Genomic DNA, 22,687 nt, shown 5'->3' with positions numbered 1-22,687 from the left:
CTATCATCTATTGGCAGCTTGTATTTGACTTCCAATCCGATTTGACATCATGTTGTCCTGCTGCCCACTGGAATAGTCTGAGTAGGCAACAAATCTGCTCCAGACAAACTTAACAGAACGAGGTAGTCTACTTTTGTCAGATAGGAGGTTCCAGTATTGCTGCATAAGTACGGCACAGCATTGAAGGAAACAGCATAAAGGGGGAGAAGAGGCCTCATGAGCAGGTAACCTATAGCTCACAGAGTACAACACAAAAAAAACCCAAATGCAGAACTGGTCGGTGAGGAACAAGATCTGAGTGAATGCCTGGGAGTAGCTAGCAGAGTAAAAATAGATTAACGTCTCAGAAGATCTATCCTGGGCCAAACATATCAATGCAATCATGAAGCAGGCATGCCAATTGCTCAGCTTCACTAGGAGTTTGAGGAGATGTGATATGTCATCAATGACAAGCAAATTTCAACAGATATACAGTGGAGAAGGTTACGACTGTTTGTATTATTGCCTGGTGGAGTGCTTGGGGTGTCCAGGGAGGGGTAGCACTGGCTTGCATTGTCCATTCCAGGGCAGCTCACTCACCTTTGGTCCCCATTGGATACTCAGCTCTCACCTGTGGCTCAAAGTAGTTGTTTGCATGTGACAGTAGCCACACCTGGTACACAGCTTCAACAAGCAGGCTAAACCAGGTGAGGGTAGCTGGCAGCCTCATACCCTGGTGAGACAGGGACATGCCTGTCCTAGCATGCAGAAGTATCTATGGTGGACTGGGCAGATGAGATCTACAGTGAGATCCAATGGCCAGGAAGGCAGCCCTGCAATGCTCCATGGAGAGCGTGGGGCATGACAAGGCACAGGAGATGTCACGGTCATCCACTGCAGCCAAGGAAGACCCCAGTTTGTGACGCTTGTTCGTACCACTGGACCCAGACTTCTGAGGTTGAAAAAGTGGAACTGCCCTAGTGCAGTGGCTCTTCCACTGTAAAAGCTGCCCCACACTGGACACGATGGACAACTACCCCCTCATTGCTTGGTATGAAGGCTCCAATACATATGACCAAATGCACTGCAGAGGGGCGTAAACTCAGTCAGCTCCATCACAGGAACAAACTTTGAAGACACGTTCAAAATGCAGTGCTTCAAAGCGACGGCATCCATCATTAAGGACCTTCACCACCCCGGACATGCCCTCTTCTCATTACTACCTTAGGGAAGGAGGCATATGAGCCTGAAGACACAGACTCAGCATCTCAGGAACAACTTATTCCCCTCCATCATCAGGTTTCTGAATGGTGCACGAGTCCACAAACATTGCCTTCTTTCTCTCTTTTGCACCATTTATTGATATTTTTCATGTCTTACACTGAACTGCTGCTACAAAACAATTCTCATGAGGTTTGTCAGTGATAGTGAAAGATGATCCTGAACATAATCTGTATGTTAGAAGAAGATAACAACATACAAACACACAGCTACGGTACCTCAAGCATTTGGATGACTTGAGGAAACTTCGGACCTATTCAACTACAAAAAAAACAACAACCGGTTGTTACTTAGTCCAGAAGGTACCATCGGTTTCATTTTTTATTTTATTAAAGTGTCTTTAATGTTATTCTGTGGAAGAATTGTTCTGTTAGTCCCTTATCCAACCAATATCCTCTCAACTTAGAAAATCCAGTTCAGATACCATTATTCAACTATTCATGTTTTAAAAAAACGCACCAAATGCTGGCATAAAATTCCAGAAGATATATAGGATAGTAAATGTACTTAAACTGGAAGCCAAGAAGAATGTAGTCAATATTTTCATTTTTGGAAAGTACTTTGAAGTTAAAACGTTATTAAAATACAATTTTCTAAATGTAATCACATTGTAAAGTATTCGTTAGCTCAATAGGCAACAAGAAAAAGCAGTTGACGGTATCTGGTATTGATCATCATATTTTAAAATGATTCACATGCATGGCATTAATAAGTATGCATTAAAGATTAGTCAAAATTTGAGTTAAAAAAGGTATCAGGATTAAAATACTGAGAGACTTAGTAGGCTGGAGTGAGAATCCACCATTGTTTGACTGGCAGTCTGTATATGGTTCGATGCAAGAAGCATAGGCAATCACATGAGCAACGTAATTCTCCTCATGTGTTTTATGGAATAAATAAGCCATGGGACCTTTGGCAAAAATGGCCACATCTTCTCCGCCATGGGTTTCTGAATCCAGTGGAACTGCAGCTTGTTGATGATAATCCTTGTCCTCTGCAAAAGAGAGAATATTTAATCTTATTATAACAACAATACATACAATTTTGGATACTTTTGGTTTTTAAATGATTATATTTCATGAAGGTTTTAGGGTTAATGGGCAATGAAAATATTAGACACAATCACATAACTTGTAAATAAAGTCAATTGAGTTAATTGCACCATTAAACAAGAATAACATTAGATGAACAGTACTCGTACAGATACTGAGGGAAATGATCAGCCATAGACAGTGGAATGGTCATGAAAGGCCAAATGGCCTATTCCTGCCTCTGTTTCTGTTCACTGAAGCATAGTTGGACTGGCTACACAAAAACATTGCATCCCGTTGAAATCAATTCGAAACTTGCTGGGCTTACAAATTTGTGAACCATCACTGTCCTGTGATTGTCAAGGCAAAAGATTATAGACATCATTCTCATCCTTCATTTCTTTAGCATTCTTTTCTTCCCATATATCCTGTCAGGCTTGCACTTTCCAGTCTCCACCCAGCTAGCAGGAGTCACCTGCCACTCATTTCCAATTCATCACCTGCAGCCTATTTAAACCCAGCTCTCATCCACAGTCCTTGTTCACCCACTGAGCCAGCCAGCCTCAACCAGTTGCTTCTAGCCTTCAGGTATTCAGTATTGTTGTATTGCCCTGTTGCATTCAGTATTGGTTCTCTCTTGTTTTGCGGATTGTCAATTTTCAGTTTATTATTAAAGTTATTGTTTGCTGCTGAATCATCTCTGCTGCTCTGTGTTCGGGTCAAGTCTCCTCTACATTTCCTGACAGGATGGGTGAACTCATGATTGATCCAGCAGAGTATGCTCGCCTAAAGGAAATAATCCATCAATATGAGCACATAATTCAGTAGCAGCAGGAAACCACTGACCATCTACTCACCACTCTTTACCAACTCTAACCCTGCACCAGGGAACCTTCTTCCTCAGAGCCCCAGGTTCTGGTGCCTAAACGCTTCAACAAATCCCCAACCCACTGCCATAACTCCCTGCCCTAGTGTATTTTGCACTTTGAGCTCAGGCTATCCCTGTATTTTACAGACTAAACCAAAATTGCCATTGTCATCTCACTCCCGAGCGAGTGAGCTTTCTTTTCCAATATTTTTTAAATTAATGAATTTACATATAAGAATACAAAGTACAGAAAAAAAATATATACATCAATACATTATACTAAATCGCATATAAAAACTCCTTACCCTATATTCGTAACATTGAAATATAGTGATTTTATTATATAAAAAAATCTAACCCACTACCAAGACCGAAGCTGATTAGTAAAGAAGAAAAGGAAAAAAAAAATTATTAGTCATCATCTGTGCTTTAACAGCAAATCAAAGGTTTTAAAAATAATTCAGAAAAGGTCCCCACAATGTTTGAAAGTCTTGTCTAGATTCAGAGATTGATCATTGAATCTTCTCTAAATTTTAACATGACATCACATCGCGTAACCATTGGGCGTGAATAGGAGGTGCCACATCTTTCCGTTTAAGCAAGAGCGTCCTTCTGGCCTTAACAGAAATAAAAGCCAAAATGTGCAAGTCAGATGACTCCAAAATAATATCCTTTCCTCCAACAACACCAAATAAAGCAGTCAAAGGATTAGGCTTAAAGTTTACTTTGAAAAGTATCAAGAAAGTTTGAAATACTTCTTTCCAATATTTTCCAAGACTCGGACATGTCCAAAACATATGAACAAGTGAAGCTTCTCCATTATTACATTTATCACAATACAGAGATATATCTAAATAAAAAATGAGACAACTTATCCTTAGTCATATGGACCGCTTTAAATTGTAGGAGAGAGTGGGGAGCACATAACAATGAATTGTTAACCAATTTCAAAATTTGATTCCAAGTTTCCTCAGAAATTGAAGTCTGTAAATCTTGTTCCCAAAGATTTTTAATTTTATCTAAAGGAATGCTTCTCATTCCCAACAGCATATTATAAATATTAGATATAGATTCATTATAAAAAGGTTTCAAATTAAAAATTACATCTAATAGATTCTTATCAGGACTTTTAGGAAATGTACTTACTCGAGACTGTAAAAAATCTCTTATTTGTAGGTATCGAGAAAAATGAATTTTGGGTAAACTATATTTAGTTGCAAGTTGTTCAAATGAAAAAAGACTTTCCTCTACAAACAAGTCCTGAAAGCATTTAATACCTAATCTATCCCATTCTTTAAAAGCCACATCAATCATAGAGGTTTTAAAAAAAATAGAAAAAATGGGACTCGAAGGAGAAAATCTCAATAATTCAAAGTATTTTTGGAATTGTATCCAAATTCTCATAGTGTGCTTAACTACCAGATTATCAGTTAACTTACTCAGAGACAAAGGGAGTGAGGATCCAAGAAGAGAAATAATAAAGAATTTATTAGCAGAGTTAGCTTCTAAAAAAACCCACATCGGGCAATCCTCACGATTTATGTAATATAACCAGAATGTAAGATTGCTTATATTAACTGCCCAATAATAAAATCTAAAGTTTGGTAAGGCTAATCCTCCATTCTTTTTATCTTTCTGAAGGTGAATTTTGTTTAATCTAGAACACTTATTCTTCCACATATAAGAAGATATAATAGAGTCAAGAGAATCAAAAAACGGATTTAGGAATAAAAACCAGCAATGCCTGAAAAAGATATATAAATTTAGGTAATATATTCATTTTGATAGAGTTGATTTGACTAAGCAGCAATAACAAAAGAGGCGACCAATTTGATAGTACCCTTTTTACGTGATATAATAGGGTAAGAAAATTTTGTTTAAATAGACACTTATAGTTTTTAGTGATTGTTGCACCTAATTAGGTAAATTGGTTTCTTACAATTTTAAAAGGAAGGTTAGAATTTGTTGGTATCAAATTGTTCAAAGGAAAAAGTTCACTTTTATATAGGTTTAATTTATAACCTGAGAACTGGCTAAAACAGGAGAGTAAAGAAAGCACATGGGGTAAAGAAGTCTCAACATTAGAAATAAATAGCAGCAGATCATCAGCGTACAGCGGGACTTTATGAATAGTGTCTCTCCTTAAATACCGGTGATATCATTAGATTCTCGATGGCTAAGGGTTCTAAGGCCAGATTAAAAAGCAAAGGGCTCAACGGACAGCCTTGTCTAGTGCCACATCGAAGCTAAAATGGTTTGGAATTATGAGAATTAGTGATAACCCTAGCAGAAGGAGCTAAATAAAGTAATTTAATCCATTAAATGAAAACGGGTCCAAAATAGAATTTTTCTAAGGTTTTAAATAAATAATTCCATTCAACCCCGTCAAAAGCTTTATCAGCATCTAGGGATACCACACATTCCGATATCATTTTAGAAGGAGAATAAATAACATTTAATAACCAACAAATATTAAAGTGAGAATATCAATTTTTGATAAATCCAGTTTGGTTATCAGAAATGACAGATGGGTAAATATTTTCAATCCTATGTGCCAAAACTTTAGATAAGATCTTAGTATCCAACATTAAGTAAAGAGATTGGTTGATAAGAAGAGCATTCAGTTGGATCCTTATTCTTTTTAAGAATAAGAGAAATGGAAGCCTCATAAAAAGACTGAGGGAGTCTGCCAGACTTAAATGAGTCCAAAAAAACTGATCATAAATGGGGTATAAGCATTGAGGAAAAGGTCTTGTAAAATTCTCCGGAAAATCCATCTGGACCCAGAGCTTTCCTCAAACATAATGAGCGCACAGCCTCAACAATTTCTTCAAAAGAAATAGGTTGTTCCAACAACTTTCTGTTGTCGGCAGAAATTGTAAGAGTGTTTAGTTGATCTAAAAAATTGTTCATTACAGCGTTATCCTTAGAAGATTCGGAACTATAAAGTTTAGAGTAAAATTCTCTAAAAGTATCATTTATTTCTAAATAATCAGTTGTCCTATCACCATTAGCTTTGCATATTCCTTTAATCTGTTGTTTAGCTATAAAGGTTTTAATTTTATCAGCCAATAATTTTCCTGTTTTATCTCCATAGATATAAAATTGACTTTTATCTTTCAAGAGTTGGGTTTCAATTGGATAAGCTAAAAGGAGATCATATTTAGTTTTAGTTTCAACATGTCTTTTACATAAGGCAGGCTCTGGAGCCAAGGCATACTCTTGGTCTAACTGTTTAAGCTGATTAGCTAAATCCTTTCTATCTTTATTAGCTTTTACTTAATAATTGCAGTATAAGAAACAATTTGTCCTCTAATATATGCCTTAAAGTCATCCCATCCGATAAGACTAGAAATCTCCTCTAACGTATTCTCTTCAAAAAAAAAGTAATTTGACTCTCCATAAACTTCAAAAGATCTTTATCAGATAACAAAGTTAGATTAAATCACCAAAATCTATTTGTTTGAAGAAGACCAGGGAGATTTAAAGATAGAAACACAGAAGCGTGATCTGAAACAGCAATCTCTTTATATTCACAGGATTGAGCTCATGGAATCATCTGGCTATCAATAAAAAAAATCAATCCTGGAATATGTATGATGGACATGAGAGAAAAATGAATATTCCTTGTAAACTGGATGAAAAAAAAGCAAGCATCAATAATACCACATTTCATTAAAAAAGATTTGATAAACACAGCTGATTGATTTGGTATCATTGATTTAGAAGATGAACGATCTAAAACTGGATCTAAGCAACAATTAAGGTCTCCACCCATCACCAATGAGTACAGACTTAGATCTGGCAAAAATGAAAAAAAAAGCTCAAAGAAACCTGGATCATCTATACTTGGAGCATATACATTGGCAAATACCATTAGTTTGTTATTTACTTTCCCTGATACTATAACAAAATGCCCATTAGTATCAGAAATTACTTTATGTTGATCAAAGGGAAATTTATTATCTATAAGGATCAAAACTCCCCTTGCTTTGATCTGAAACGAGGAATGGAAATGAGATTCTCTCCATCGATTAAAAAGACATGAATTGTCACACTTACGTACATGGGTTTCTTGAAGAAAAACAATTGGTACTTTAAGTTGTTTAATACAGGCAAAAATCTTATTTCTTTTCATGGGGTGATTTAGTCCTTTCACGTTAAAATTAAGTAAATTAATACCTTGACCCATCTTAAAACTATTTATAAGAAAGGTTAAAGTAGCAATCAGAAAAATATAAATTAAACCCAAATAATAAACCCTGACAACAGGAATTCTGCAGATGCTGGAAATCCAAGCAACACACATCAAAGTTGCTGGTGAACGCAGCAGGCCAGGCAGCACCTCTTCCTAGAGATGCTGCCTGGCCTGTTGTGTTCACCAGCAACTTTGATGTGTGTTAATAAACCCTGAGATATATTTGCTAAGCAACAGAATTGACTAGATTCCCCCAAATCAGCTTCAAGAAAAAAGAAATTCTCATACCCCTCTCTCCTCCCAAATAGAGAAACTTGTTCAAAGAACAACCACTATCTACCTCCCCTAAATACAAAGGTTTGTACATTCCCTTAGAAAGCCTGTTGGAACTGCTCCAAAGAGTTCAAAGTTATTTACTGTTCCAACCAAGACTAAATAATATACAGTGGAAAACAAGCTTAGACAGGTTTCTCAAACAGAAATAGCAATTATTCATACTGAAGAATATTAGTTATTTTTAAAAAAATATGTAGCATTTCTGTTTTTGCAAAATTTTTAATATATTCAATATATATATAATATATATACAGTCATTTTTTGAGTCCAAAAATTCTTGTGTCTGCTCCTCCATATAAAACCATTTAAATGATCCATTTTCCATTGTAATTCTCAGTTGAGCCAGAGAATGAAGAGAGAGTTTAAAATCTTGGCAGTATAGCTCCGCCATAACTTTTTTAAACTTAACACATTCTGCCATAACTTCTGATGAAAAATCTTCAACAATATGAATCTTCTGATCTTGGTAGTCAATCATACCTTTTCCACGGGCATCACGAATCAGACGGTCCTTTATTTGAAATTCATGGAAACATATAATGACTGATCTTGGTTTTGATTTTGAAGTCAATCCGTAGATTGGCGACCTGTGGGCACAATCAATTAAAGGCAGAGACTTTATAATATCAGGGAATAATTTCATCAAAAGGTTTGCAAAGAATTCTTTAGGATTATCTCCTTCCGTTTGTTCTTTAAGTCCCAAGATTCATAAGTTGTTCCTCCAACTTCTGTTTTCCAAATCGATAATCTTCTGTCTCATTATTTCGATGGACTTGGATTGTTTTTCATACAGCTTTTGCAAATCATCCATTCTCTTGTCCAGTAAGGTAATAAGATCTTCACGTTCCTTTATCTTCTTATCATGCTTGGTTAGAATTGCTTGAATATCTTCTAGCTTCATATCTATTTGTTTAAATTCAGTACTGATTTCTTTTCTGAACTGTTGAAACTCCTCGGTAGGCTTTTGAATTGAGCCTGTAATAGCTTCCAAAGCTGGTTTGGTAATCATAGTAAAATAATATTCTATCTAACAGTAGTATTTCAAAAGGTTGGAGAGAAAAGTATGTAAATTAGGAGCACCAGGAGAGAGCTATTACTCCATCAGTGGCCAGCAGGCCGCGAGCGAGCTCTAATCTGGGCTGCTGCTAACTGGGACAATGAGAACCCCACTTTGCAACAGATATGAGATGCACCATCTGGGAAGTGGAAGGGAGGCAACAGGTCAGATCCTTTGTCTATGTCAAGATTCACGCTCGGTGCTGGATTACACAGTTGAATACAAGACCCTCGTGGTAGAGTGCAGTTGAAGTGCGGAAGCACTTCTGGCCCTTTATCTTCACAGCCTCTCAGAGCGTCTGAAAGAGGAGTTGTCTACCTGAGAGATGTCCTCTGCCCTTGAAAGCCTAATCACTCTGCTCTCCAGCTTATGGAATGGCCCTCCTGATCATCAGTCAGTCACCCAGTTTTGTTCCCAGAACTATTTCAGGCTGCAGGACCTTCCTCGCCAATGCCTCCAGAACCAATGGAGTTATGGACAGCTCCCCTAGCCCCCAAAAGTGCAAGTGTCAGTGGAGAAACAGCTTGTGTGCTTACTGCAGCCTTCTATCTGGCAAATTCTCTCCAGCCCCTCATTCTAGCACCACAGCCCAACTCACTCTCTACGTCCCCCTCCACACCCTGACAGCTCTACGCACACAGGAGGCTCTGGTGGATTCTGGTGCAGCAGGGAACTTTCTGGACTGGACTCTCTGTGTGCAGCTTGTACCCCCTGCTGAGCAAAATTTTCACCTTTCCTGCACCACGACTCTTGGCGGACATCCCTTGGGGTCTGGGATGGTCAGTGGGTGCACATGAGTATAGGAGAGCAGTGCGTGTCCATCCAATTCCTCCTCATCAACCCACGCAACACTCCTCGCATCCTGGGTTACCCCAGCTCTCCACTCACGATTCTCACTTTGTCTGGTCGTCCAGTGCACTGCTGAGTTGGAACCCATCTGCCTGCAACCTCAGCCAGTAAATCCGTAGTGACCTCACCAAACTCCCACAGGAATACCATGACTTAAGCCATTACCTTCAGTAAGAGGGAAGCCAGTGACCTGCTGCCTCTCAGATCACACGATGGCGCGATTAACCTCCACCCAGGCATCACAGTTCCCCGAGGTCATCTGTCCTCCGGAGACCCAAGCCCTGAATGACTAGATCGACGAAGCACTACAGCATGGCTTCATTTGACTATCCCACTGCCAGCCATTGCAGGAAAAAAGAAAGATGTGGGGGGGGTGGTGGTGGGAGGGTGGCAGGGGTGGTCTTTGTCCCTGTATTTACTACCGTGGACTCAACAAAATTACGTTTAAGAGCCACTACCTTCTCCCCTTGATGGATAGCACATTTGAAACACTCCATTGTGCCCAGATCTTCACCAAACTGGATCTATGGAGTGCGTAGAACCTGATTTGCATTCACTAGGTGATGAGTGAAAGAAGGCATTCATAATGTCCACTGGCCACTATGAATACTTGGTGATGCCTTTCAGACTTTCCAACAACCCAGCCATTCTCCAGGCCTTCATCAATGAGATCCTCTGAGACATACAACATAGGTATGTGTTTCCCTCCCTTGATGACATCCTCAGCCTCTCCAAGGTCCACCAAGACCATGTCTGTCACGCCCATTCATTCCTTAGCATCTCCTCAAAAACCAACTGTACTGCAGACTAGAGAAATGCTATTTCCATGCCCCTGTTATTTCCTTTCTGGACTACATCCCTTCACCCCCAAGGCATAACCATTGACCTAGAGAAAGTGTGTGCCATTGTTGAGTGGCTCTGACCGTGCTCTCTCAAACAGCTTCAATGCTTCATGTGTTTCTCCAGCTTCTACTGCTGTATCATCAGAAACTACAGCCAAATCGCCACTCCACTCACCTCCCTCACCAAGTTACCTACCTCATGGATAACCTGGTCTGTTGCCACACACCTTGCTTGTGAGGAGCTCAAGAGGCTTCCCACCATTGCTCACATCCTCCGCTGTCCAAACCCCACCCCTCCAGACCTTTTGTGATGGAGGTAGATGCATCTGAAGTTGACGCCGGGGCCATCTTCTCCCAGCGAGGGCTGGGCAGGATGACACACCTTTGTGCCTTCTTCTCCGCACAACGTCATTATGGAACAGGAGACAGGGAGCTACTGGCCGTTAAATGGGCCTTGGAGGAATGGAGACATTGGCTGATGGGAAACACTGTGCTGTTTCTAATCTGGACTGACCACCAGAACGTCCTATCCATTCAACAGTTCTGCAACTCAACCCACATCTGGATTGCTGCTCCTCTTCTTCAAGCAATTCAATTTCAGCATCTCCTATTGTCTGGGCTCCAAGAACACAAAGGCAGATACTCTGTCAACAATAGTTCAACCCAGCAGAAACCGCAATCAGCCTCCGCCCATCGTTCCAACCTCTCAGATCCTCACTCCGATCATCTGCGACCTGGAGATCCAGATCCACCAGCTTGCTCCGGCTGACACACTTGACAACCATACGTATGTGTTGGCAGCCATGTGCTGCAAAGCATTCCAGTGAGCCACTCCTCACCTCTCTCCAACCATCCAGGTGCACAACAGACTGCGGATTTTCTAAGATGTCAGTTCTGGAGGCCCACCGTGATCACAGATGTACGTCAGTCATTCGCTGCCCGCTTTCAATGTACTCAGTCCAATTCCTCCTGCTGGCAGTGCTCTGGGCTCCTGCAGCCCTACCAGTCCTTCAATGCCCATGGGCCCACATCACCATGGATTTAATCACGGGTTTGTCACCTTCCAATGGGAGCCACGGTGATCATGACTGTGGTGGACCAGTTCTCCAATGCAGTCCACTGCGTTGTCCTCCCCAAACGTCCGTCAGTCACTGAAATGGCAAGCCTGGTTCTCCAACAAGTCGTTTTCTCTATGGCTTCCCTCAAGACATTGTGTCGGCCTGGGACCTGTCGTTCATCTCCTACTTCTGGCGAGTCTTCTGCTCCCTCCTCTGCACCTCTGAGTTTGTCCGCTGGCTATGATCCACAGATGAACAGTCAGTCAGAAAGAGGCAATCAGCAAGTGAGGATTCTCTGATGCTTCACTGCCTCTTACCCTTCCACATGGAACAACTATATGCTCTGGGCCAAGCTGTCCCACAATCTCCATGGCACCCCATGGAGGAGCCAATGCTGGAGGCCCTATACGCCAGAGCCCCTGTTCGCCACTGTCAGAATGCTTGGAAGAGGGCACAGAGGGTCAACCAACAGCTGGTGGCACCCAGCCAAACTACTCCAGCCGGGGAACTGCATCTGGCCTTTCACTTGAGATCTATCCCTGTGCACCAACTCTCACAAGCTCTTGCCCCAGTTCATTGGTCCCTTCAAGATTACCCATCACACCAATCTAGTCACATACCATCTCCAGCTGTCATCATCCTTCAGGATCACACTTGCATTCCATGTGTCCTGTCTCAAGCCTGTTGTCCATGGACTAATCAATCCTCCGAGCTTATACCTCTGAAACCTAGGATGGTGGAAGGTGGTCCAGTATACGTGTTTCGTTGATGGATGGATTAACATCGTTGTGGATGGAATGTGCAGGTTGACTGGGAAGGGTACGGCCTGGAAGAGAGATCTTGGGGACTGTCCAGTTTCATCTTGGACTCGTCGTTCATCAAGGAGTTCAACCAAACCCACCCAGATCATCCTGGGCTGTCGTCTACCAGCCGTGGAAAGGGAAGGGGAGGTCAGGTCTTTAAAGGCAGGCACCTCCCAGTCTCCACTCAGCTTGCCACTCATTTCCAACTCATCACCTGCAGCCTATTTAAACCCAGCTCTCATCCACAGTCCTTGTTCTCCCATCAAACCAGGCAACCTCAAACAGCTCCTAGTCGTCAGTTACCTTGTTGCCTTGTCATGTTCAGTATCTGTTCTCTCTTGTTTGGTGGTCCCTCATGGCTTGTTATTTTGCAATTTATTATTTAAGTTATTGCTCACTGCCTAATCATCTCCATTGCTCTGCTTTTGGGTCAAGGTTCCTCTACATTTCCTGACATAACCTTCCCCTCTCACCTTCTTTAACCTTTCCTACATCACCTCTTCATTCCCTAATCCAATCTCCAACTTTATTCTCTTTCTTAGACAAGTTTCCCTCTTACCTCTTCTCATTCCTTTTCCCTTGATCAAATGACTATTCATGCACCATTTTGAAAACCACAGAAGATTTAGTTGTTACAGAAGCCTGAAATCCAACATCACCAGAATGAAGAACAATTACCTCCTTTCAACCATTCGGTTCCTGAAACAACCAGCAAAACCCTAATCACCACAGTTTAGCAACACTTTGACTACAATGATTAGTTTGCACTAAAATGGAAGTTGATGCTTTTGTTTAATTTATGTTTTTCTTGTGAATGCTGCCTATAATAAAGTTGATTTTCAAAGTATGTGCATTTTACCATTCAGTAACTTCAGATTCATTTTCTTGCAGACATAAAGTACAATAGAATTTATGAAAAAACATACACAAACAAAGACTGACAAGCAACCAAAATGCATATGAAAACAAACTGTGTAAATAAAATCTGAGAACTTGAGTTGCAAACAATCCATGAAAATGAGTCTGTAGGTTGTAGAATCAGTTCATTGTTGTGTTGATTGAAGTTACCCATACCAGTTCAGGAGCCTGATGGTTGGAATGTAATAACTGTTCCTGAATCTGGTGGCATGGGACCTGAGGCTTCAATACTTGCTGTTCGATGGTGGTAGTGAGAAGAGAGCAGGATATTATATATAAAGCTATGTTCCTGTGATGCTGCTGCAAATAAGTTTTTCATTACACCTGTGCAGTACACATGACATTATTCTGATAAACTGCGAAAATGAGATATATATACTCATACATATATCACTTGCTGAAGATTCATGAAATCCAAAAACTTCAAATACCCATATCTTTTCACATCAGGAAAAATACTCTTATATCTTCCCAAGAATATAAGTAGTAAGATCTAAGTGCATACATATATTAATTGCTTATAGTATATAAAATCACTGTACCAGACGTTATTCTCAGGGAGCAAAGACTATTGCATTAATCTTTTTAATCTAATCTAAATTTTGCATTGTGTTTCAGAAGAGAATATGTTATGGTAAAATTTGTGTAAGGTTGTCATTGTTTCATCTTGCAGCAAAATGATCTTCAAAACCTAGAGATATTCATACATATGCTGTCTGAACCATCACTACGTTTCATTGGAATGCATCCAGAGTCTGGTTGCAGAACATTGTCTTGTTAGGTTTTATAATATTACACTGGGTAATCACCATTTGGATCCTGCACACGATCACACCAAGGACCAAGGAGGCAAAGGTGAAAGTTAAGTAATTTTTTTCCCAATCGTTTAATATGCTTTAATTATCATCTTCAAATCAAAGCTTATGATAATTTATTTAATGTCTCTGATATCTAAAACTATTAAAGGTATTATCAATTTTTAATAGGAGACAAAGTTCTGCCCCAGAATTGCCTTTTGGTTTAAGTGTGTCAGTGACATTCTTGCCTCTGCAGTAAAATACCTGTGTACTCATTGCCATCAAGACATTCCAGGTGAATCTGGTCATTCAGGGACCATGATTATTAAATATGCCCATTAGATACTGAACTCTTTCTTACCATATGAAATGGATGTTATGTTTACTCGTGTGCCATTTACAATTGCAAAACCGGGTCCATTTCCATACAAGAGGCTTGTATATGGCTTTTTATCTTTTGCAATTTGTGGTGACAATCCTGCATTTGAAAATATTATTTTTTACATATCATTAGTGAACAGCTGTTTGCAAACACCATATTTTGGTTCAACATAGCATCAAAAATAAGGGCATTACTGTTGAATGAACAAGTTCAAACATTTAATTTCATCTTGGTTCATATTTATTTTGAGTTCTGTCAAACTATCCAAACAAGAATAACAGTGACTAATGAAAAACAAATCTCTACATCTTTCTCAGTATCCTAAAACTGAATTTATGATTTCATCATTATATTTTGCAGTCAGCTTTTTAAATTCTGTCTTGTATCTATTAAATTACAAAAATCTATAGTGTGCACACATTTGAACATTAAATAGACCTTTTAAATTAATTTGATCCTTAGCATTCATAGACTAACCTTCTATTGCTCAATTGTCATTTATGTGTATGATCATAGCAACTGTTAACAATTATAATCTACATGGAATATCTAAGCAAATGATTAAACTATTTAAGGATTAGGACTAAAACAGATCTAAATGCATCTGAAAATTTATATACTCATTAAATTAATAATTATTAAATTTCCAAAGTAAAATTTGGGCTTCTAAACCAGATATTAATCTTGGACTGATTTGATTCCATCAGCATCAGATAATGTCATAGGAACTTAAGTGTCAAAAGAATAAATTAAAACAAAGTTGTTAACGCAACTAAAATCTTTTGCTTCAGCTTCACACATAGCTCCAACACTCCCCTGTCTTAACATATGCCATAGACGGCAGTGCATGCGGCCACTTCGGTGGTGATATCTGTGATCTGTCAAGTAGGGTACCGTGCACAATTCTGATTTGGTGGAGACGGATGTGAGAGCACGGAGGAACATCTGGAAAACTTCTGAAATGCCCACCTCGCTGCCACTGCTACTGTGTGATAACCGGAATCTCCGGAGCAGAAGGCCCTGAAATCCTCGGCTTTGTGTGATTCTGAGGCCGGGGCTAGGTCAAAGGCGCTCAGCAGAGGATGGTGCTCGGGAGGCTGTATCGGAGAGGCTGGTCGGAAGCTCGAAGTTTTTGGATGGATGGACTCAGTGTCGGCTGTGGTCGGCTGCTTCCAAGGCATCAGCAAGTTGACGGTGCCTGGAGGTTTATGGCAGGGAGTTCCTCCCTTTTGCCGCCTGCTATCGGGGGCTTGGGAGTCGATCAACTTGGGGACATTTGAAACTTTATTTACCGGGCCCATGGTTTGTTCTTCATCAAACTATGGTATTGCTTTGATCTGCTGTAACTATATGTTATAATTATGTGGCTCTGTCAGTGTTAGTCTTTGGTTTGTCCTGTTTTCTGTGATACTACTCCAGAGAAACATTGTATCATTTCTTAATGCATGTATGCATTTCTAATTGACAATAAAAGAGGACTGAGTGTTCTAATAATCTATATAATCTTACCTTACAGATACCATACCAGCTTTAAATCTGATTATATCAATTTTTCTTTTCACCAGTTATACCATTGCACGAAAAAATTATGTGAGCTCAGCAAAAGTTTTCATGTGGGTAAAGAACTGATTTATTTTTACTGATATTTTCAATCTAAGGGGTAAGTTTGATCAGGCCTAGTAAAACGGAGTTATCTCATTTAGAATCTTTCTTCTATGCTGACGAACATTGATGAAAGTTTATCAGCCATTGCTTGGTCATACTGGGAAGATTTAATGAAGGTGGATCAACTTGAAAAATATCTACAGTGTGAAAAGGCCACTATCCCTAACTTACATTCACTCTTTTGATGATAATTCAGCCATGGATTTTCTTCCCCCACTGAAGAGCTCCCTATCATTCTACCGTTATCAAAAAAGAAAAAGAATTACACACTGACAAATAGTTCGATAAATGGTGCTGTCTCAGACCTCCTTCAGTCAAAAACATTACCCAATTCTTTCCCTCCTAACAAATGCATGTTCCTGTAGGATCTTCAGAGCAGAAGTATACCTTCTTTTTAATTTGTTCAATAAAACTTTTTTTTGTTTATTTGGGTTGGCGGATATTGATTAGTCAAAATCAATATGGTTGATACAACAATCAAATTGGTTTTAAAAACGCAAACGAGGAATTCTGCAGATGCTGGAAATTCAAGCAACACACATCAAATTTGCTGGTGAACGCAGCAGGCCAGGCAGCATCTGACGAAGGGTCTCGGCCTGGAACGTCGACTGTACCTCTTCCTAGAGATGCTGCCTGGCCTGCTGCGTTCACCAGCAACTTTGATGTGTGTTGCGTTAATCAAATTGGTTGTTGTGAGGCGTCTAGTGTGGTAGTGTATTGGATAGTACTTGTCGCTCTCACTTTCTGCTTCCACTGCTGGCTAGCAGTCTTGCTGAATGTGTAAGTCTCTCCCCGCCAGTACATAGCCTCTCCAACAGCAAGCCTCATGTTGTGCCTGCTCGCTGGCAACGCATGGAAACTGAACTCCTTCCAGACATAGACTGAACTACAGAGGACAGGGAAGAGGTCTGGCCTCTGCACACATAGCACATAGGCTCACCAGTTTGTGGACACGCCCTGGTGCTCATGAACCAGATCCCCAGTTATGGGTAAATAGCCCCACTGCCTTATAGGCAGCCTTGGGAGAGACAAAGGCTTCGGGAGTAAACCCAGACAGCAAATCCGGAGTGGAGCCTCAAAGGCAGCCGGACATTATTGAACATCCTTCCAGCAGCTCCTGCAGCCAAGCTGGTGCCAAATGTATTGCTTCATAAGTTTTCCTTTGGAGTACACCCTGGTGAAGTCGAGAGGGGGATTTGATGACTGGGCATCTCAGGACCTCCATACCTCCTGTCCAGATTTGTGATAATGATGATCATCGCCCATCGTGCTTTGAGAAAGACGGATGCCAACCACAACCACCATAGGACCCTTGACAAAATTAATGGAGTGCTTGGTGGTGTAGTGTTTAGCGAGCCGCTATTTCAGCTCAGGGCACCGGAATTCAGAGTTCAATCTCAGTAAGGCGTTTGTACGTCCTCCCCGTGCAATGTGAGGGTTTCCCCCCACAATCTGAAGACGTAGCAGTCAGTCGGTTAATTGGTCATCATAAGTTGCCCTATGATTAGGATCTGGTTAAATCAGGTTTTGAAGGGCCTATTCTGCACCTATTCTGAGAAAGTGAAGTAATTGAACAAAAATACTCACTGACACAGAAGCAGTAAAAGTTCCGTTATTCAAGTAACACCCAGTTGAATTCAATTCCTACGTTTGGTGAATGGAAAATGACAAATAGTATAGCATAGAGATGGTGGGTTGAAAAGTTTTTTTTTTGTGTTGTTTCAACCCATGACTCCATTTTTAAGAACAAAATCATTGATGGGAAGAAACCAGAAGATAATAATTAAAATGATAAAATGTATTTTTTTATGCACAGCATTAAGAAAATTGTAAAATGGACTTGTATGGAATGTCCAAAGCATCACACACAAAATGCTAGGGGTACACAGCAGGTCAGGCAGCACCTATGGAGATGAATAAACGGTCGACGTTTTGGGCAGAGATCCTTCTTCAGGACTGGACAGGAAGGGGGAAGGCGCCAAAATAAAAAGGTTGGGGGGGGGCTAGGGGAAGAAGGATAGCTGGAAGGTGATAGGTGAATCCAGGTGGGTGGGAAAGGTAAAGGGCTGGAGTGGACTATAGGGGAAAGGGAAGGAGGAGGTGATGGACAGGTGAGAAGAGGTAAGAGGCTAGAGAGGGAAACAGAAGAAGAGGGAAAGGGGAATGAATTTTTTTTACTGGAAAGAGAAATCAATATTCATACCATCAGGATGGAGGTTTCCCAAATGGAATATAAGGTGTTGCTCCTTCACCCAGATGGTGGCCTCATCGTGGCACAAGAGGAGGCCATGGACCAACATGTGGAACAGGAATAGGAATCAGAATTAAAAAGTTTGGCCACAGGAAAGCTCTGCTTTTGGTGGATGGAGCAGAGGTGGTCCCCCAATTTACAAGGGGTCTCACCTGCTCATTATGTGCAAAGATTGTACACACACCCTACCAAAATTCATTGTAGAATCTTGTTACATTTTGAGGAAATTTCACATCTTTCTGTCAATGATTTTTTTGTTCTTGTCAGAAATTATTTATCATAATCCACAAAAGATGTTATATGCTAGCATGTTTTAGAATTATTATTTTTCATGTAACATTACAACATTCATAGAATTTTCAAGGGAAATATAAATTCTTCTTTTGTCAACTGAATTTTCAGATCTATTTTTCCATGCAACAGGAGCTTAAATTTATCTAAACGTGATAAATATTTGAAGCTACCTGTTAAGAGATTTATCCAACAAAATTCACTAATCTATGTTCAGTTCAGTCTTTCCTTTTCCATTGAGGAAACAAGAGTGTTACTCACCAAGTATTGAATTGCCACGAAGAGCTTTTCCACCAATACTAAAAACATGCGAATGATCTGCAGTTACAACGGTAAGGGTATCAGACTCTTTGGTCAAGGTACCAGCTTTTTCAATAGCTTTATCAAAGTTTACTGCTTCATGCAAGGCAAGCGCTGCCTTTCCATCATGATGTCCATGGTCAATTCTCCCACTTAAAAAGAAGCACAATATTTTGTTCAACATACATGAACATTCAAACTTGGATACTACACGTGGACAAAATGGAGAGTAAGCTCCCTGCTCAGAAGGGAACTTCAGGCAACCAGTACAATTGAGATGCTGCACAGAATTCACAACACAGAAGTTGTGTATTCAACCTAATTCATCTGTGCTAGCATGGACACTTGTAAAATGGGTGATGTTGAAGAAAATTTACATAACAGAGATGTACTGATAATGACGTGTGCCACTTGGCTAGTCATGATCAGCTCTTTGAATAACATTGACAATTTACTGCAAAAATTGTTATGTTATTGTTCACATCCAGATATGATCTTCTCTTTGTAAATTCAAATGCAAGGCCGCAATGGTGATAACAGGATAGTATTCCAAATCCCGACAAAAATGGCTGATAATTTGAAAAGTAAAATGGAAAATTACATTTATTCCCCCATTAATGATGCTAATCTTTCATGTATTACCCAAAACACATATAAATCTATAGTGGTTAGTTAGCAGAATTTCAACAACTTGAATTTCATCTTTCAGAAATTAGTTTCATAATGTGGAAAAATCATTGGGAGAGTGATTCAGGGCCATAATCTTAAACTTATTATCAAATAAAACAAAGGTTTAAATACTTATCTTCAACAAAAAGGAAAAACCCCTTTGGATTCTTACTCAGAATTTTAATGGCTTTTTCAGTCATTTCAACAATAGATGGATCCATTGTTTTATTTCGATTTAACTCATATTTCATATCCTTGGGTTCAAACAAACCTTAAAAACAAAGTAAGTTATGTTGATTACTCATTGTTTAATAATCTTGAATAATCAATTTGTGTTATTACTAGCTTATCACATTTAGGGTCACTTATTGTATTACCAGATTGAATAAGCATGAATAATTGATATCACTATGATATGCATGTTTTTGTAATAAATGGACTTCTAAGAAAGTTCTGAACTGAGAAATTGCTGCTTTCTGATTTTTTTCTTATTTGTGTGTACTGAAACAATAGCATCTCAATTTTTCTTGAGATAAGTTCAGCAGTCTCCCAACTCTCAAACGCAGCTGTTGAAAATAAAATTCATCAAAGTGTAATTCACTGCAAAAACACTTGACTGGCAGATCATGGTTTATGAGGCTCAGAGCTGCGTGTCATACATGGCTACAAGCAGCACTGAAGACCCACAGGGGACTGTATTGGCTCCCTTCCTGTTTACTCTGTATACCTCGAACTTTAGATACAACACTGTCATGTCACCTGTAGAAATTCTTTGATAGTGCAAGCTGAATCATCTGCAGCTCAACATCAGAAGACAAGAGAGATGGTGATGGACTTCAAGAAGATTAAGCCTGCTTACCATTGATGGTGAGGACATGGATGGGGTGAGGACCTACAAGTACCTGGGGGTTCACCTGGATAACAGACTTGAGTGGAGTACCAATACAGAGGCTGTGTACAAGAAGGGCCAGAGTTGTCTCTACTTCCTAAAGAGACTGAGGTCCTTTGGAGTATGCAGGCCTCTCCTATACATGTTCTACCAGTCTGTTGTCACCAGTACAATCTTCTCTGTGGTGGTGTGCTGGGCAATGGCATCAACACAGGTGATGCCAATAGGCTCAATAAACTGATTAGAAAGACTGGCTCTGCTATAGGAGTCAAACTGGACACACTGGAAGCCGTGGTAGAACAAAGGAACCTACGGAAAATCCTGGCAATTCTGGACAATGTTTCTCACCCTCTGCACATCACCTTGACTGAACAGAGGAGCACTTTTAGTAATAGACTAAGACAACTGTGCTGCTCCAAAGAGCGCTATGTGAGGTCATTCTCACTCTCAGCCATCAGGGTCTATAGTGTTGCCTCACCTGGAAGGACTGTTTGGGGTCACAGGTGAGGCGACACTTCACCTGTGAGTCTGTTGGGGTCATATACTGTGTTCGGTGCTCTCGGTGTGGCCTCTTGTATATTGGTGAGATCCGACGTAGATTGGGAGACCGCTTTGCCGAGCATCTATGCCCCATCCGCCAGAACAAGAGGGATCTCCCAGTGGCCACTCATTTTAATTCCTCTTCCCATTCCCGTTCTGATATGTCCATCCATGGCCTCCTCCACTGTTGGGATAAAGCCACACTTAGGCTGGAGGAACAACACCTTCTATTTGGTTTGTGTAGCCTCCAACCTGATGGCATGAACATTGATTTCTCAAACTTCCAATAATGCCTCCACCCCCCCCCACCCACTTCATCATTTCCCATCTGTCGCTCTCTCATGTTATCTCCTTGCCCCGTCCATTTCTTCCCTCTGGTGCTCCTCCCCCGCCCTTTCTTCTTTCTTCCATGGCCTTCTGTTTCTTTCAGCAATCAACTTCCTAGCTCTTTGCTTCATCCCCCGCCCTCCAAGTTTCATCACTCGCCTGGTGTTTCTCTTTACCCTTCCCCACCTTTAAATCTACTCCTCAGCTTTCCTTCTCCAGTCCTGCCAAAGGGTTTCGGCCTGAAACGTAGACTGTACTTTTTTCCGTAGATGCTGCCCAGCCTGCTGAGATCCTCTAGCACTCTGTGTGTGCTACAGTAGATGTCATCTCCCTGCGCTACACTCAGCTCTGGAGTACCTAGCCAGTAAAGATACCTATTATGTAAGACTAGTGCTTACTGACTGCAGCCTTCAATTTTCTCACTCCAAGCAAACTCATCTCCAAACTCTTGGACTTAGGACTCAATAAATTCCTTTACAACTGGATCTTTAACTTCTTGACTGACAGACCACCATCAGTAAGGACAGGCATCAACACCTCCTTCATGGTTATCCTCAACACTGATACCTCACAAGGCTGAGTCCTTAGCCCCTATTCTATTCCCTGTACACTTACAACTGAGTGGTTAGGCTCTGCTCTAATGCCATGCAGATGATGGGCCATATCTGGGATAACGATGAGTCGGACTACAGGAAGGAGATAGAGAGTCTGGCGACATGGTGTCATGATAATGAACCTTTTCACAATGTCAACAAAACAAAAGACCTGGTTGTTGACTTCAGGAAGGTGCGAGTGGTGTATATTCTCTTCTTTACATCAATGGTGTTGAGTCTGAAAGGGTTGAGAGCTTCAAATTTTCAGGAGTGAACTTCACCAGTAGCCAGCCCTGGTCCAACTATATAGATACCACAGCCAAGAAAGCTCACCAGTGCCTTTACTTCCTCAGGCTAAAGAAAGTTGGCATGTCCCCTTCAACCTTCATCAGTTCTTATCAATGTATTACCGAAACCATCCTTTCCAGACACGTCGCTGGAAGGCAACTGCTCTGCCTGTGACTGCAAGGAACTGCAGAGAATTGAGAATTGAGAATTGAGCTCAGCATATCACAGACTTACTCTCCACGGACTCTGTCTACATTTCTCACTGTCTCAGTAAAACAGCCAGCAGGATCAAAGATTCCACCACCTCACCCCCCCCCCCCCCGCCCCCAGACATTCTCTCTTCCCCCTCCATTTGGTTAGAAGATACTAAAGCCTGCAAGCCAGGTTCAAGGACTATTATAAGACTATTGAATAGATTATTGAATGATAGGACCCTCGATCTCACAATCCACCTCATTGTGACCTCACACCTTAT

The 22,687-nt window shown here is 40.5% G+C and overlaps 1 protein-coding gene across 1 annotated transcript in view; it reads right to left on the bottom strand.

Annotated features, from left to right (window-relative positions):
• Positions 1 to 1,979: 1,979 nt before the first annotated feature.
• Positions 1,980 to 22,687, bottom strand: part of LOC140197017 (intestinal-type alkaline phosphatase-like) — a 66,711-nt gene continuing 46,003 nt past the window's right edge. Inside the window, exons 9-12 of the mRNA XM_072256950.1 lie at positions 19,708 to 19,846; positions 18,868 to 19,058; positions 14,379 to 14,495; positions 1,980 to 2,254 (exon numbers count right to left, since the gene is read on the bottom strand). Coding sequence (XP_072113051.1) covers positions 1,980 to 2,254; positions 14,379 to 14,495; positions 18,868 to 19,058; positions 19,708 to 19,846 — 722 coding nt within the window. The remainder of the gene's footprint in view (positions 2,255 to 14,378; positions 14,496 to 18,867; positions 19,059 to 19,707; positions 19,847 to 22,687) is intronic.

The sequence above is a fragment of the Mobula birostris genome, chromosome 4 (assembly GCF_030028105.1).
Source record: "Mobula birostris isolate sMobBir1 chromosome 4, sMobBir1.hap1, whole genome shotgun sequence".
NCBI lineage: Eukaryota > Metazoa > Chordata > Chondrichthyes > Myliobatiformes > Myliobatidae > Mobula > Mobula birostris.
Note: the sequence above shows the minus strand (reverse complement) of the source record. Positions and strands in the feature narration are given on the sequence as shown.